The following is a 14,613-nucleotide window of genomic DNA, read 5'->3' on the forward strand; positions in this document are numbered from 1 at the left end:
GTCTATCTCCATAGTCAAACTTCAAATTAATCATTATGTTTATGTTACGTCTTATTGAAAAATTTGTAATAGTACAGAAGATTGAAAAGAAAGTAAATTCCGTTGACCCCTTCCCCCATTTCCATATCCCAGAGGTAACTGTTTTAGTAGTTTCTTGTGTATCCTTCCACATCCTATTTGCATATACAAAGCAGCTGTTTATGACTATTAAAAACACACACACATATGTGGAATTACAGTGTACAAACTTTTTCTATAAACTAATGCAAAAATTATAGTAAAATTATTCTTTCATGCTCTGAGAGCAGCCACAAAGCCAGAGAATTTTGTAATTAAAAAAAAATTGAGTTAGTCCATCCATACCTTTTATGATTTTGTGGTTTCTGCCTATTGAAAACTGTCTAAATTGAAAATGAAACTTGATTATGATTTTTTTCTAGGACACTTCTGGTATTACTGGCTCCCATAAAACAGAGCAGCGGAATACTGATCTTACAGGAGATGAGACTTCACGACTTTTTGTAAAGAAAACAATAGTAGTGGGAAATGTGTCCAAGTGAGTATTCAGTTGAATTGTCTCATTTTCAGTCATCCATTTTTGGTAATACTCTGGCATACTCTTATTATCACAGTATTACAGTAAGTATAGACCTCAAGGATTCTTTTTCCCAAACTCTTAGTTGTTTTAAAAGTGAATGAAAGTCCAGAGACTTGAGACTGCTCCAGTGTGTCTGCGAATCTTTGATGTAGGATAAAATTGTGCTTGGTAAAAATTTTGTAGATGTGAACTTTTATGCAAATGGTGTGTTCTATTAAGCATGTAACTGTGGATAACTTTGGAGGAACTTTTGACTTCTTCTGACCTAGTTCTATCCTTAGGGGCCTTACCTATTCCTAAAAATGTTTATTTGGTTGCCCAAATTGAAATGTTTTAAATATATAACAAAAGGTTGTAGTGCAGGTCTTGAAGACAGAATTCCTTCAAGCTAAAGGGCTATCTCTTTAACAGTATGATTTCATGCTGTCTTGTGGTAACATCATCATTTTTGCCGAGTATCTAGGAATGGATAAAGACATCATAAATCTTCAAACAGCATAAGAATGTTATTTCTTCACAAAGCCTTATTTGCCCTTCTCCTCACTAGGCATATTTATTTCCTCTATGCTCTCTTGTCATTTTTATCATATTATATAGTTATTTCCTATTTTCATATATTTTTTCAAATCAGGCTGAATCTCTTTTGGGTAGGCAGTATATCTTGTTTGTTTTTGTATCTTGCAGTAGTTGGTGTTCAGTAAATATTTGACTGATGAATGAATCAGTATATTTATGAAAATTGTAATTAGATTCAATTACTGAAAATAAAGGATTCAGAATTACAGTAAATATCTGGGGAGGGGGAATCAGATCTCGGGGAAGTCTTCCAAGTCCCAGTTGATGGACCACTGATAACAAATAAGAAGTACATTAAAAATCTCAGGATAATAAAAACAAAGATTCTCAATGGTCTGTGTCGTAGTATTTAAACAGAAGCATGAAATATGACTAAGGCAATTAGGTTTCTGTTTCATGGATTATTTTATTTTATTTTATTTTATTTTTATTTTTATTTGTTTTGCGGTACGTGGGCCTCTCACTGTTGTGGCCTCTCCCGTTGCGGAGCACAGGCTCCGAACGCACAGGCTCAGCAGCCATGGCTCACGGGCCCAGCCGCTCCGTGGCATGTGGGATCTTCCCGGACTGGGGAACCCGTGTCCCCTGCATCGGCAGGTGGACTCTCAACCACTGCACCACCAGGGAAGCCCCTCATGGATTATTTTAGAATTAGCATGCATTCAGCTAAGGGGACTAATATGAAGTGTTGAGGTCTCAACTATAGTACAAGACAGGTCAGCCCAGAAAAGGCCAAAACTAGAAATTCATGAAGACTCACCAGGCCACCAGAAGATTGGGGAGAAACAGTTACTGACATTTTCAAACAATTATGTCTGATTTGTAGGTTTTGGGGTTTAAGACCAGCTAGAACTTAAAATACTGGTTAACCATGGATTTTAAGTAGAGAGGAATGATTGGCATGAGAATTATAAAGTCCTTGTTTGTTCTGGAAGAGGATAAAAATATCGATTTACTTTGGACTTTGTTAAGAATGCTCATTAGCATATCTAAGATAACAGTGAAAAGAACAGACATAGAGATTTAAACTTTAAAGGTAGTAAGGGGTTGGACTTCCCTGGTGGTTCAGTGGTTAAGAATCTGCCTGCTGATGCAGGGGACATGGGTTCGTGCCCCGGTCCGGGAGGATCCAACATGCCATAGAGCAGCTGGGCCCGTGAGCCATGGCCGCTGAGCCTGCGTGTCCAGAGCCTGTGCTCCGCAATGGGAGAGGCCACAACAGTGAGAGGCCCGCGTACTGCAAAAAAAAAAAAAAAAAAGAATTCCCCTGCCAAATCAGGGGACAGGGGTTCGAGCCCTGGTCTGGGAAGATCCCACATACTGTGTGCCACAACTACAGAGCCTGTGCTCTAGAGTCCATGAGCCGCCCACAAGCCACAACTACTGAAGCCTGCGTGCCTAGAGTGCATGCTCCGCAACAGGAGAAGCCACCACAATGAGAAGCCTGCGCACCGCAACGAAGAGTAGCTCCTGCTTGCTGCAGCTAGAGAAAGCCCGCGTGCAGCAATGAAGACCCAACGTAGCCAAAAAGAAAAATGTAGTAAGGTGTGAGGAGAATTGAATGAAGAAAAGGGGAAAACCCCCCTGATGCCAAAGGAAGGCAAGCAGGAGCAGGAGAAGGGATGTGGAAAAGAAGAAAAAAAGAAAAGGACAAATAGTATAAAATAATTTAGTAGCAGTAAATCTAAATGTATCAACAATCATAAAAAATGCATATGGATTTAATTATCTAATGAAAAGAAATAGTTATACTGAGACGAAATAACATCTTTATGCTAATGCATTTGAAAATTTAGATGAAATAGAGAATTCCTAGAAAAACACAACTTAAAATGACTCAAAAAAGGAAAAACCTTGAATAGTTTTAGAACTACTAAGTAAGTTTAATTATTGATTTTTAAAACGTTTTCTTCATAAAACCAAATTAAACCATGAGGCTTAGATTGCTTTAAAGGCTGAGTGAACAGCTAATTCCAATTGTGTAGAAAATCTTATGGGGAAAAAGAGAACATTTGTCAGTTTACATTATGAAGATAGCATAAGTTTGTTAACAGAGCCAAACAGGGAGTTCATAAGAAAAGGAAAATTATAGGACATTGACACTCATAAATATAGAGGTGAAAGGGCTGAACAAAATCGTTAGCAAACTGAAGTCAGTAACTATAGAAATGATAGTACTTCATGACCAGGAAATGCAAGTTTGGATTAACATTAGAAATTAATAAATATGATAAAGGACATAAAACATGACCACCTCAAAAGATGCAGAAACATTTGACAAAATTCAAGTCTGTTTGTGGTGAATCCTCATGGCAGACTTGGAATTCAGTTAATCAGATAAAGATTATCTCAAAACACCTTCAACAAATATACTCAATGGTAAACAATTAAACACCTTCCCCTTTAGGTTCAGAACAAAACAAGAGATGCTCAGTATTACTACTCCTATTCACCACAGCACTTGGAGATACTAATAGAGTCATAATGCATTAGTAAATATGAGGATTAGAAAAGAAGAAACAAAGTGTCATTATTAATAGATGATATAATTGTCTACACAGAAAAATCTAAAACAATTTTTGATAGTTTTAGAGTTACTAAGAGAGCTTGGCAAGACTATTGAATTACAGTATCAATACACAGAAGTTGATTGTGTTTCTGTATGACAGACTTAGAAAACAGTTCTAAAAAGATGCATTTACGGATTTCCCTGGTGGCGCAGTGGTTGAGAGTCCGCCTGCTGATGTAGAGGACACGGGTTCGTGCCCCGGTCCGGGAAGATCCCACATGCCGCGGAGTGGTTGGGCCCGTAAGCTATGGCCGCTGATCCTGCGCATCCGGAGCCTGTGCTCCGCAACGGGAGAAAAGATACATTTACTATAGCAATAAAAAATACAACATAATAAATCAAACAAAAGATATGCTAGCCTTTCATGAAATTGAATAAAATTTTATTAAAACGCATGAAAGAACTAAGTAATTAGGAACTTCTCTGGTGGTCCAGTTGTTAAGACTCCATGTTCTCAATGCAGGGGGCACAGGTTCAATTCCTGGTCAGGGAACTAGGGTCCCACATGCCACAGGGTGTGATCAATAAATAAATAAATAGATCACTATACCATGTTCAGGACAGGAAGGCTCAATATTGTAAAAGATACCACTTCCCCCTAAGTTGATATGTAAATATTCTGATTAAAATCCCAGTAGCGTTCAGGAAATTCACAGGCTGGCTTTTATTTGTGAAAAACCAAAGGGTCAAGGTGGGACATGAATACTCCTAAAGAAAAACTAGGTTAGGCAACTTGGCCTACTGCATTGCTAAGGATAACCATAGACATAGATGAAAGTATAGAAGTCCATGACCATATTTTACAACAAAATGTAATAAGGGGGCCTTGTGAAATAAAGACAGCTTCAAAAGGGAGGGCTAAGGATTCTAGTTTTACCATGGTCAGGACTTCAGGGAATGGCTTGTTTTGGCTTTTAAAAGGCAAGAGACCAGTTGCATCCTTCTTGGCAGCAATGGGTAGGAAACAGAAGAGTTCAAAGTTCTAGCACTTTGAAACCTGAATGAAATCAACCCAAAGGCTAGAGGTTTCCTAACCCAGGAATAAAGTATGCCAGTTTATTTCTACCTAATGTACCCACTTAGCAGGAAAAGCAAGATTGATTTTTTTTAATTGCATGGTGATAATCAGAAAACAAAACAAACTTTAACGGAATGCCCCTTAGGCCAAAAAAAAAGTTTAAAAGAAAAGGGTTAACTGCAAAGATTCACTTTGGTTAGCGGATATAGCTGTTAAATATTGAATGAATTTCAGGGGTTTTTTAAATTGAAAAGTTTCTCCCACCCTTATCCCCTGGCAACCATTTTTCCACTCTGCTTCTATGAGTTCGACTTTTTTTTAGATTCCACATCAAAGTGATACCAAGCAGTATTTGTCTTTGTCTGACTTATGTCACTTAGCATAATGCCTTCAAACTCCATCCATTTTGTCACAAATGGCAGGATTTACCTTTTATCTCAGAACTGAATATTCCCGTGTGTGTGTGTGTGTGTGTGTGTGTGTGTGTGTAGTGTGTGTAGTGTGTGTAGTGTGTGTAGTGTGTGTAGTGTGTATGGTGTGTGTATGTGGTCATATCTTTATCCATCCCTTTTAAAACATTTTTTTAAACTGAAGTATAATTGACCTAACAACATTATATTAGTTTTAGGTATGCAACATAGTGATTTGATATTTTTATACATTGCAAAATGATCATCACGATAAGTCTAGTTACCATCTGTCACCATAGCTATACATTATCTGTATATTACATGACTTATTTATTTTATAACTGGAAGTTTATGTCTCTTTATCTCCCTCATCTATTTCCTTCATCCACCAACCCCCTCCCTCTGGCAAACAGCAGTTTATTCTCTGTATCTATCAATCTGTTTCTGTTTTGTTATGTTAGTTTTGTTTAGATTCCACATAAAAGTGAAATCATAGTGGGTTTTGTTTTTTTTTTTTTATTTACTTATTTTTGGCTGTGTTGGGTCTTCGTTTCTGTGCATGGGCTTTCTCTAGTTACGGCGAGAGGGGGCCACTCTTCATCGCGGTGCGCGGGCCTCTCACTGTCGCGGCCTCTCTTGTTGCGGAGCACAAGCTCCGGATGCGCAGGCTCAGTGGTTGTGGCTCACAGGCCTAGTTGCTCCGCGGCATGTGGGATCTTCCCAGACCAGGGCTCAAACCCGTGTCTGCTGCATTGGCAGGCAGATTCTCAACCACTGCGCCACCAGGGAAGCCCATAGTGTTTGTTTTTCTCTGACTTATTTCACTTAGCAAAATACCCTCTAGGTCCATCCATATTCTCACAAATGGTGAGATTTCATTCTTTTTTATGGCTGAATAATATTCTATTGTATATATATATATATACCGCATCTTGATTCCATTCATCTGTTGATGTATGCTTAGGTTGCTTTCATATCTTGGCTATTGTAAATAATGCTGCAGTGAACATAAGGGTATATTTATCTTTTTGAATTAGTGTTTTGAATATGGTTGGAATTTCCAGAAGTGGAACTGCTGGATCATGATAGCCATTCTGACAGTTGTGAGGTGATATCTTATTGTGGTTTTGATTTGAATTTCCCTGATGATTAGTGATGTTGAGCATCATTTCATGTGTCTGTTGACCATCTCTATGTCTTCTTTGGAAAAATGTCTATTCAGGTCCTCTGCCCATTTTTTTTTTTTTTTTTTTTTTTTTGCGGTACGCGGGCCTTTCACTGTTGTGGCCTCTCCCGTTGCAGAGCACAGGCTCCAGACACACAGGCTCAGCGGCCATGGCTCATGGGCCTAGCCGCTCTGCGGCATGTGGGATCTTCCTGGACCAGGGCACGAACCTGTATCCCCTGCATTGGCAGGCGGACTCTCAACCACTGTGCCACCAGGGAAGCCCTCTCTGCCCATTTTTTAATCGGGTTGTTTGTTTTTTTGATGTTGAGTTCTGTGAGTTCTTGGTATATTTTGGATATTAACCCCTTATCACAGATATGTCATTTGCAAATATCTTCTCCCATTTATTAGGCTGCTTATTTGTTTTGTTCATAGTTCCCATCAACGTGTAAAAGCTTTTTAGTTTAATGTGGTCCCATTTGTTTATTTTGGCTTTTATTGCTCTTGCCTGAGAAGACATATTCAAAAAGATATTGCTAAGACTAATGTCAAAGAGCATACTGCCTATGTTTTCTTCTAGGATTTTTATGGTTTCAGGTCTTACATTTAAGTCTTTAATCCATTTTGAGTTTATTTTTGTATATGGTTTGAGAAAGTAGTCCAGTTTGATTCTTTTGCATGTTACTGTCTGGTTTTCCCAACACCATTTATTGAAGATGCTATTTTTTACCCATTGTATATTCTTGCCTCCTTTGTTGTAGGTTAATGGACCAATATGTGTGGGTTTGTTTCTGGGCTCTCTGTTCTGTTCCGTTACTCTATGTGTCTATTTTTATGTCAGTACCATACTGTTTTGATAACCGTAGCTTTATAGTGTATATCCATTCATCTCTTGACAGACACTTGTTTCCTTGTCTTAGCTATTGTAAATAATGCTGCAGTGAACATGGGAGTACAGATATCTCTTTGATATCCTTTTTTATTGTCTTTGCCTATATATACAGAAATGGGGTAGTTTTTAATTTTTTGTGGACCCTCCATACTGTTTTCCATAGTGGCTGCATTTACATTCCCACCAACAGTGTATAAGGGTTCCCTTTTCTCCATATTCTCACCAACACTTGTTATCTCTTATATTTTTGATGATAGCCATTCTAACAGATGTGAGATGATAACTCATTGTGGTTTTGATTTGCATTTGCCTGATGATTAGTGATGTTGATCACCTTTTCATGTACCTTTTGACCATTTGTATGTCTTCCTTGGAAAAATATTTACTTCCTCTGCCTATTTCCAAGTCAGGTTTTTGTTTTGTTTTTTTGCTATTATGTGAGTTCCTCATATGTTTTGAATATTAACCCTTTATCAGGTTTATGATTTGCAAATATTTTTTCCCATTCCATACGTTGCCTTTTCATTTTGTTGGTGGTTTCCTATCCTGTGCAAAAGCTTTTTAGTTTGTTGTAGTTCCACTTGTTTATTCTTGCTTTTGTTGCCTCTGTTTTTGGTGTCAAATCCAAAAAATCATTGCCCAGACCAATATCAAAAAGCTAACCCCCGTATACTTTCTTTTAGGAGTTTTATGGTTTCAGGTCTTAAATTTAACTTGTTAATCCGTATTGAGTTTATTTTTGTGTGTGGTGTGGATAGAGGTTCAGTTTCATTCTTTTGCACATGGCTTTACAGTTTTCCCAATACCATTTATTGAAGAAACTATCCTTCCCCCATTGTATATCTTATCTCCTTTGTCGGAAACTAATTGACCAGTAAGTGTGGGTTTATTTCTGGCCTCTCTATTCTGTTTCATTGATTTATGTGTTTTTATGCCAAAACAACACTTTTGATTACTGCAGCTTTGTAATATACTTTGAAATCAGGAAGTGTGATGATGCCTGCAGCTTTGTTCTTCTTTCTCAAGACTGCTCTGGGTATTCAGAATCTTCTCTGGTTCCATACAGATTTTAGGACTGTTTTTCTATTTCTGTGAAAAATGCCATTGGAATTTTATAGGGATTGTATTGAATCTAAATTGCTTTGGATAGTATGAACATCTTAACTATTAATTCTTCCAATACGTGAGCACAGAATATATATTTATTTGTGCCTTGTTCAGTTTCTTTCATCATTGTCTTATAGTTTTCAGTGTACAGGTCTTTTACCTCTTTGGTTAAATTTATTGCTAAGTTTGTTGTTGTATTTGATGCTCTTGTAAATGAAATTATTGTCTTAATTTCTCTTTCTGATAGTTTGTTGTTAGTGTATAGAAACACAACTGATTTTTTATGTTGATTTTATATCCTGTAACTTTACTGAATTCATTTATTAGTTTTAACAGTTTTGTGGTGGAATCTTTAGGTTTTTCTATATGATATTATGTTGTGTGCAAATAGAGACCATTTTACTTCTTCCTTTCCAGTTTGGTTGCCTTTTATTTCTTTTTCTTGTCTAATTGCTCTGGCTGGGACTTACAGTACTGTGTAGAAAGACGTGGCAAGAGTGGACATCCTTGTCTTGTTCCTGATCTTAGAGGAAAAGCTTCCAGCGTTCACCATTGAATACGATGTTAGCTGTAGGCTTGTCATATGTGACCTTTATTATGCTGAGTTATGCTTCCTCTATACCCAGTTTGTTGAGAGTTTTTATCATGAATGGGTATTGAATTTTGTCAAATGCTTTTTCTGCATCTGTTGAGATGATCATATGATTTTTAGCCTTCATTTTATTAATGTGGTGTGTTGCATTGGTTGATTTGTGGATGTCAAACCATCATTGCATGCCTGGAATAAATCCCACTTGATCATGTTGTTGATACTTTTAACACATTATTGACCAGGGGATTTTTGCAGAAACTAACACCTGTGGCTGATGGTTTGTTATGTAAGTGAATATTGAAACACCTGCGTTTGAGTAAATATCAGCAACGTTTTTTGCACTTAATGTATTTATTTTGAAACTTTGTACATGTCTTACTAAAGCATTCTGATATTTCGTTAGAGTGTGATAGGCAGTATAGCAGGCACCTCTGTGCAGGGGAACAGAACATCTATTACAAATATACCATGTATATTTGTATACACTTTGCACTTTGCATTTGTATACACAATGCACTTTCCCCTGGAATAGCAGACTCTACACTTTCTGGTGGCATTTGTTTTTGGTCCTGTGGGTATTATTTCCTCTAGAATATATTCTTTTATTTTACCTGATAGTTGACAAGGTGGATCTTGGCGGCGCACTGTTCTAGAAACGCCACAAGAAGGACCAGGTGTGGGACTACCGCTGTATTACCAGAATGGTCAATTCCCCATTCTCTAGCTACTGCTAACAAAAATTGCTTGTAAGTCACTTTATTCTGTGCATTAAGGCTGCAATAAATTTTAAACACATTGAATAAAACTGCAATTACTCAAATGTAAACCTACTTTCTTATACCATTTTCGAGTTCTCCGGAGGATATTGAAGTTTGCCAGATATTGATTGGATCGATCAACTCCCTTCATGTATTTATTATACTCTAATATACAGGTGGGCTTAGTTATCTGATGGCCAGTCCTCCATCTTCTTTTCCTGTAGTTGCTGTGGAGGTGTCATGAATAGTTGTCACCATGAGGACTAGCCTCTTGTCTTTCCATAGAAGAAGAGTCACTTCTCTTTTCCATAAGAATGTCATTTCTCCCCTCTGTAGATTTTTAGATTTCTCCTTTAATTGGTTTGGTAGACCACAATTCTCTCTTATAGTCCCACAAACTCTGGTTTTATTTTTCAACAATATTTCAGATGTGGGCACACCGTTGTAATAATTGTCTTGGTAAATATGGTGCCATGAACCAAGATAAGGTTGTAGGACCAATAATATTGTTTCTTGCAGTTTCTTTCCTTCACCCGTGTAAATCTCAAAGTTGCCTATATATCCGGTTTCACTTTCACTTACCATCCTGACCAAAATTCCATATTTTGTAAGTTTTCTGGGATTATAGGTTTTGTTTTCTTTTTTTTTGGATTATAGGTTTTGAATCTGAGTTGTCCCCTCCACTTTATCATTGCCTCCTCAAGTGATAGCTCTTGTTTGGGTATATAGATCGATTGAAATTTTGGTAGAAAATAATCCAAAAGAGGTTTTTGAAATTCTGTCTGTAGCAAGTGGAGTTTCTGAGTTATCGGTAAAGTGAATAAATACCATTATTTGTTCAAACCTTCTCATCATAATCTTTGGAAAGATTGGTGTTTCAGGATCAGTCAACCAGTATTCTTTCCAGTGTGACTTTCTTAATTGTCCCATCAAAATTATTTTTATTTTATTTTATTTTATTTTTATTTTTGCGGTATGCGAACCTCTCACTGTTGGGGCCTCTCCCGTTGCGGAGCACAGGCTACGAACACACAGGCTTAGCGGCCGTGACTCACAGGCCCAGCCGCTCCGTGGCATGTGGGATCTTCCTGGACCGGGGCGTGAACCCGTGTCCCCTGCATTGGCAGGTGGACTCTCAACCACTGTGCCACCAGGGAAGCCCCCATCAAAATTATTAATCCAAGAAACTTCTTCATGTCACTATTGGTTACATCAGTCCATTTTAAAGCCTTATCAAACTTTTTATTTATTTATTTTGTGTACGTGGGCCCCTCACTGTTGTGGCCTCTCCTGTTGTGGAGCACAGGCTCCGGATGCGCAGGCTCAGCGGCCATGGCTCACGGGCCCAACCGCTCCGCGGCATGTGGGATCCTCCCGGACCGGGGCACGAACCCACGTCCCCTGCATCGGCAGGTGGACTCTCAACCACTGCGCCACCAGGGAAACCCCTTATCATACTCCGACCAACTTGAAAAAGTCGTTACCAAAAATTAATTCTGTTATTTCAATAACACTTTGCGGGTTATTACATTCAGTAGTTACACCTGATACACCTGTAAAGTCTTCTAATTTTCGTGAAGTGTTGTCTTCAATCCACTCTTCCGTAGAAGCAAAGGAGCATTCTCCAGCACCGTGAGTTTCATTTTCACTTTCCGTATCAGAATCAATCACTAAGGTTTTTTGTCTTTTTGTTGGTCTAATAATTCACATCGTCTGAATCAGAACTATATTCTGAAGAACTGTCATCTTCTGAGGCACTAGTGTATATGTTGCTGGGACAGTCAGAGAAAGTATCTGTATAAAATTCACCGAAAAATTCTTCTTCACTCAAAATTTGTGATGCGTCATTTTTGAAAATTTTATGGTAATAAACTTGCATTTATAATATACACAAGATTGGGACAAAAACCTAACAGAGCAAAATGTGAATGATAATGACAGTCATAAGTTGTATAATGAACCCTTGATCAATTTTAAGCTGTAACAACTTCACACTGTGATGTTAATTGTATCACACTCTATTGATACGTTTCCAGTCAATAACGCTCGGGTAACAAAAGACGCATTATTACCTCTCAGGTCAGTAATGTGTCAATGTACTGTTGAATTCTGTTTACTAATGTTTTGTTGAAGAATTTTGCATCTACTTTTATCAGGGATACTGGCTTGTAATTTCCATGTAGTATCCTTATTTGGCTTTGATATCAGGGTAATTTTGGCTTTGTTAAATGAGTTTGTTGGGCTTCCCTGGTGGTGCAGCAGTTGAGAGTCCGCCTGCCGATGCAGGGGACACAGGTTCGTGCCCCGGTCTGGGAAGATCCCACATGCTGCGGAGCGGCTGGGCCTGTGAGCCATGGCCGCTGAGCCTGCACGTCCAGAGCCTGTGCTCCGCAACGGGAGAGGCCCCAACAGTGAGAGGCCCGCCTACCACAAAAAAAAAAAAAAAAAAAGTTTGTTGAGTGTTCCCTCCCCTTCTGTTTTTTGGAAGAGATTGAGGATTGGTACCAATTCTTTAAATGTTTGGTAGAATTTACCCTTTAAAGCCATCTGGTCCTGGAATGTACTTTTTTGGGAGGTTTTTACTAATTCAATCGGATTGGTACCAATTCTTTAAATGTTTGGTAGAATTCACCCTTTAAAGCCATCTGGTCCTGGAATGTACTTTTTTGGGAGGTTTTTACGAATTCAGTCTCCTTATTAGTAATTGTTCTGTTCAGATTTTCTATTTCTTCACTATTCAGTCTGGGTGAGCTGTGTATTTTTAGGATTTATTCACTACTTCTAAGTTGTCTGGTTCGTTGGTGTTTAATTGTTCTCTGTCTCTTATGATCCTTTGTATTTGTGTAGTATGAATTGTAACATCTCCACTTTCATTTATAATTTTATTTATTTATTACCCCCCCCCCCTTTTCTTGGTAAGTCTGGGTAAAGGTTTTTGTCTATTTTGTTGTTTATCTTTTAAAAAACCAGCTCTTAGTTTCTTTGATCTTTTCTACTGTGTTTTTGGTCTCAATTTATTTCCACTCTGATCTTGGTTATTTCCTTCCTTCTACTAACTTTGGGCTTAGTCTGTTTTTTTCTTTCTAGTTCCTTACAGTGTAAAGTTAGATTGTGTATATGAAGTCTTTCTTTTTTCTTAATGTAGGCATTTATCACTGTAAACTTCTTTCTTAGAACTGTTTTTGCTGCATCACTTAGGTTTTGGTGTGCTTTATTTCCATTTTCAGTTGTCTCAAGATGTTTTTTGATTTCTCTTTTGATTTTTTTTTCACCTATTTGTTGGTAAGTAACATGTTGCTTAATCTTCACATATATGTAAATTTTCCTATTTTCGTCTTGTAATTGATTTTTAATCTTGTTTTAAGTAGTAGGTAATTGGTTTGTTAGGAAAAAAGAATTCGAGTAGTTTTTTTTTTTTCTTTACTCTAGGTACATACCTCCTGATAAGAGAGAAGAAAACGACCAGTCAACCCACAAGTGGATGGTATATGTCCGAGGGTCTCGTAGAGAACCCAGCATTAATCATTTTGTCAAGAAAGTTTGGTTCTTTCTTCATCCCAGCTATAAACCAAATGACCTTGTGGAAGTTAGGTGAGCACACTTGAGTTATTAAACCTGAGAAGTACAGATTTACTGAAGTGGAAGGAAAGTGATTTAACTTGAGAACACTCCCTTGAAATTCCTGTGTCATTAATAATTTACTCAGCTTCGGCTTTTAGTCACAGTATAGTTTTAGCTGTGGTTCCCTCTTGCAGATTTCTGTCTCACTGAACAGGTACCATCCCCTTCTGTCAGGTTGTTAACCGTATGAATTATATTAGCTGATTCTCCTCTCCTCTGGAAATAGCTTAACTTGTTTATATAGATACAACGTTACTGTTTTTTATGATTATCAGAATATAGTAGAATTAAATAAAGTTTCTGAAATTACAGAAATATTTAATGTTGAAAGTTCTCCATGATCTCACCTTCTCAGAAGTAACCCTTAATGATATTTTTCCTGTATATATAAACCTAGTATAGTTGTTGAGGTTCTTTGTTGTCATTATTTCACAGAGATGGAATGATAATATATATATTGTTCTGAAATTTGTTTCATTTAGGTGTATTCTTTACATCTTTATGTGATGTTACATATCACATATATATTCATTATATGACTGTATTGTGGAAGTGGTTGTGGGTCTTTATCAGTGAAATCTCCTGTATCCTCAGCTTTCTTCAGAACATTCCCTCCACTCCTGACTCTTAAGTAAAACATGGCTATCTCCTGAGAACACCACTTCTCCCAAGAAAACTTTCAAGTGGCAGCTGTTTTTTTCTCTCACACAGCATGTACCATTGGGTCTAAAAATGGGGTGCATGTCTTTCTTGCTCATATTTGTGGCTTCTAGACCACCTTTTCCCTTTTTCTCTCTAAAAACCTCAACTCCTTAGAAGCTTCGTAAGATCTGCTGCTCTTCCTTGTTGCAGGCATCTACTGATTTCCCAGTCAATCCTCTCTTTCAGAAACAGTTTTAGCACCTGGTGTACTGATTTTCTGTCTAGCAGTGCTCTTTTTTTTAAAAAAATATTTATTTATTTTTGGCTGCGTTGGGTCTTCGTTGCTGCTCACGGGCTTTCTCTAGTTGCGGTGAGTGGGGCTACTCTTCATTGCGGTGCGCAGGCTTCTCATTGCGGTGGCTTCTCTTGTTGTGGAGCACAGGCTCTAGACGCATGGGCTTCAGTAGTTGTGGCATGTGGTCTTCAGTAGTTGTGGCTCGCGGGCTGTAGCGCGCAGGCTCAGTAGTTGTGGCGCACGGGCTTAGCTGCTCCGCAGCATGTGGGATCTTCCCGGACCAGGGCTTGATCCCGTGTCCCCTGCGTTGACAGACGAATTCTTAAGCACTGCGCCACCAGGGAAGTCCCTCTAGCAGTACTCTTGC

General features: G+C 38.1%; 1 protein-coding gene across 9 annotated transcripts in view; it reads left to right on the forward strand.

The window, feature by feature from the left end:
* Nucleotides 1–14,613, forward strand: part of YEATS2 (YEATS domain containing 2) — a gene marked incomplete at its 3' end in the record, with an annotated part of 115,072 nt that overhangs the window by 36,386 nt on the left and 64,073 nt on the right. For 8 of the 9 annotated variants that reach the window (XM_079922513.1, XM_079922517.1, XM_079922518.1 and 5 more), the window contains 2 exons: nucleotides 441–556; nucleotides 13,118–13,279. In XM_079922513.1, coding sequence (XP_079778639.1) covers nucleotides 441–556; nucleotides 13,118–13,279 — 278 coding nt within the window. The remainder of the gene's footprint in view (nucleotides 1–440; nucleotides 557–13,117; nucleotides 13,280–14,613) is intronic. The other variant, XM_079922519.1, reaches the window with a different exon arrangement.

Source organism: Stenella coeruleoalba (genome assembly GCF_951394435.1).
Source record: "Stenella coeruleoalba genome assembly, chromosome: 5".
Lineage (NCBI taxonomy): Eukaryota > Metazoa > Chordata > Mammalia > Artiodactyla > Delphinidae > Stenella > Stenella coeruleoalba.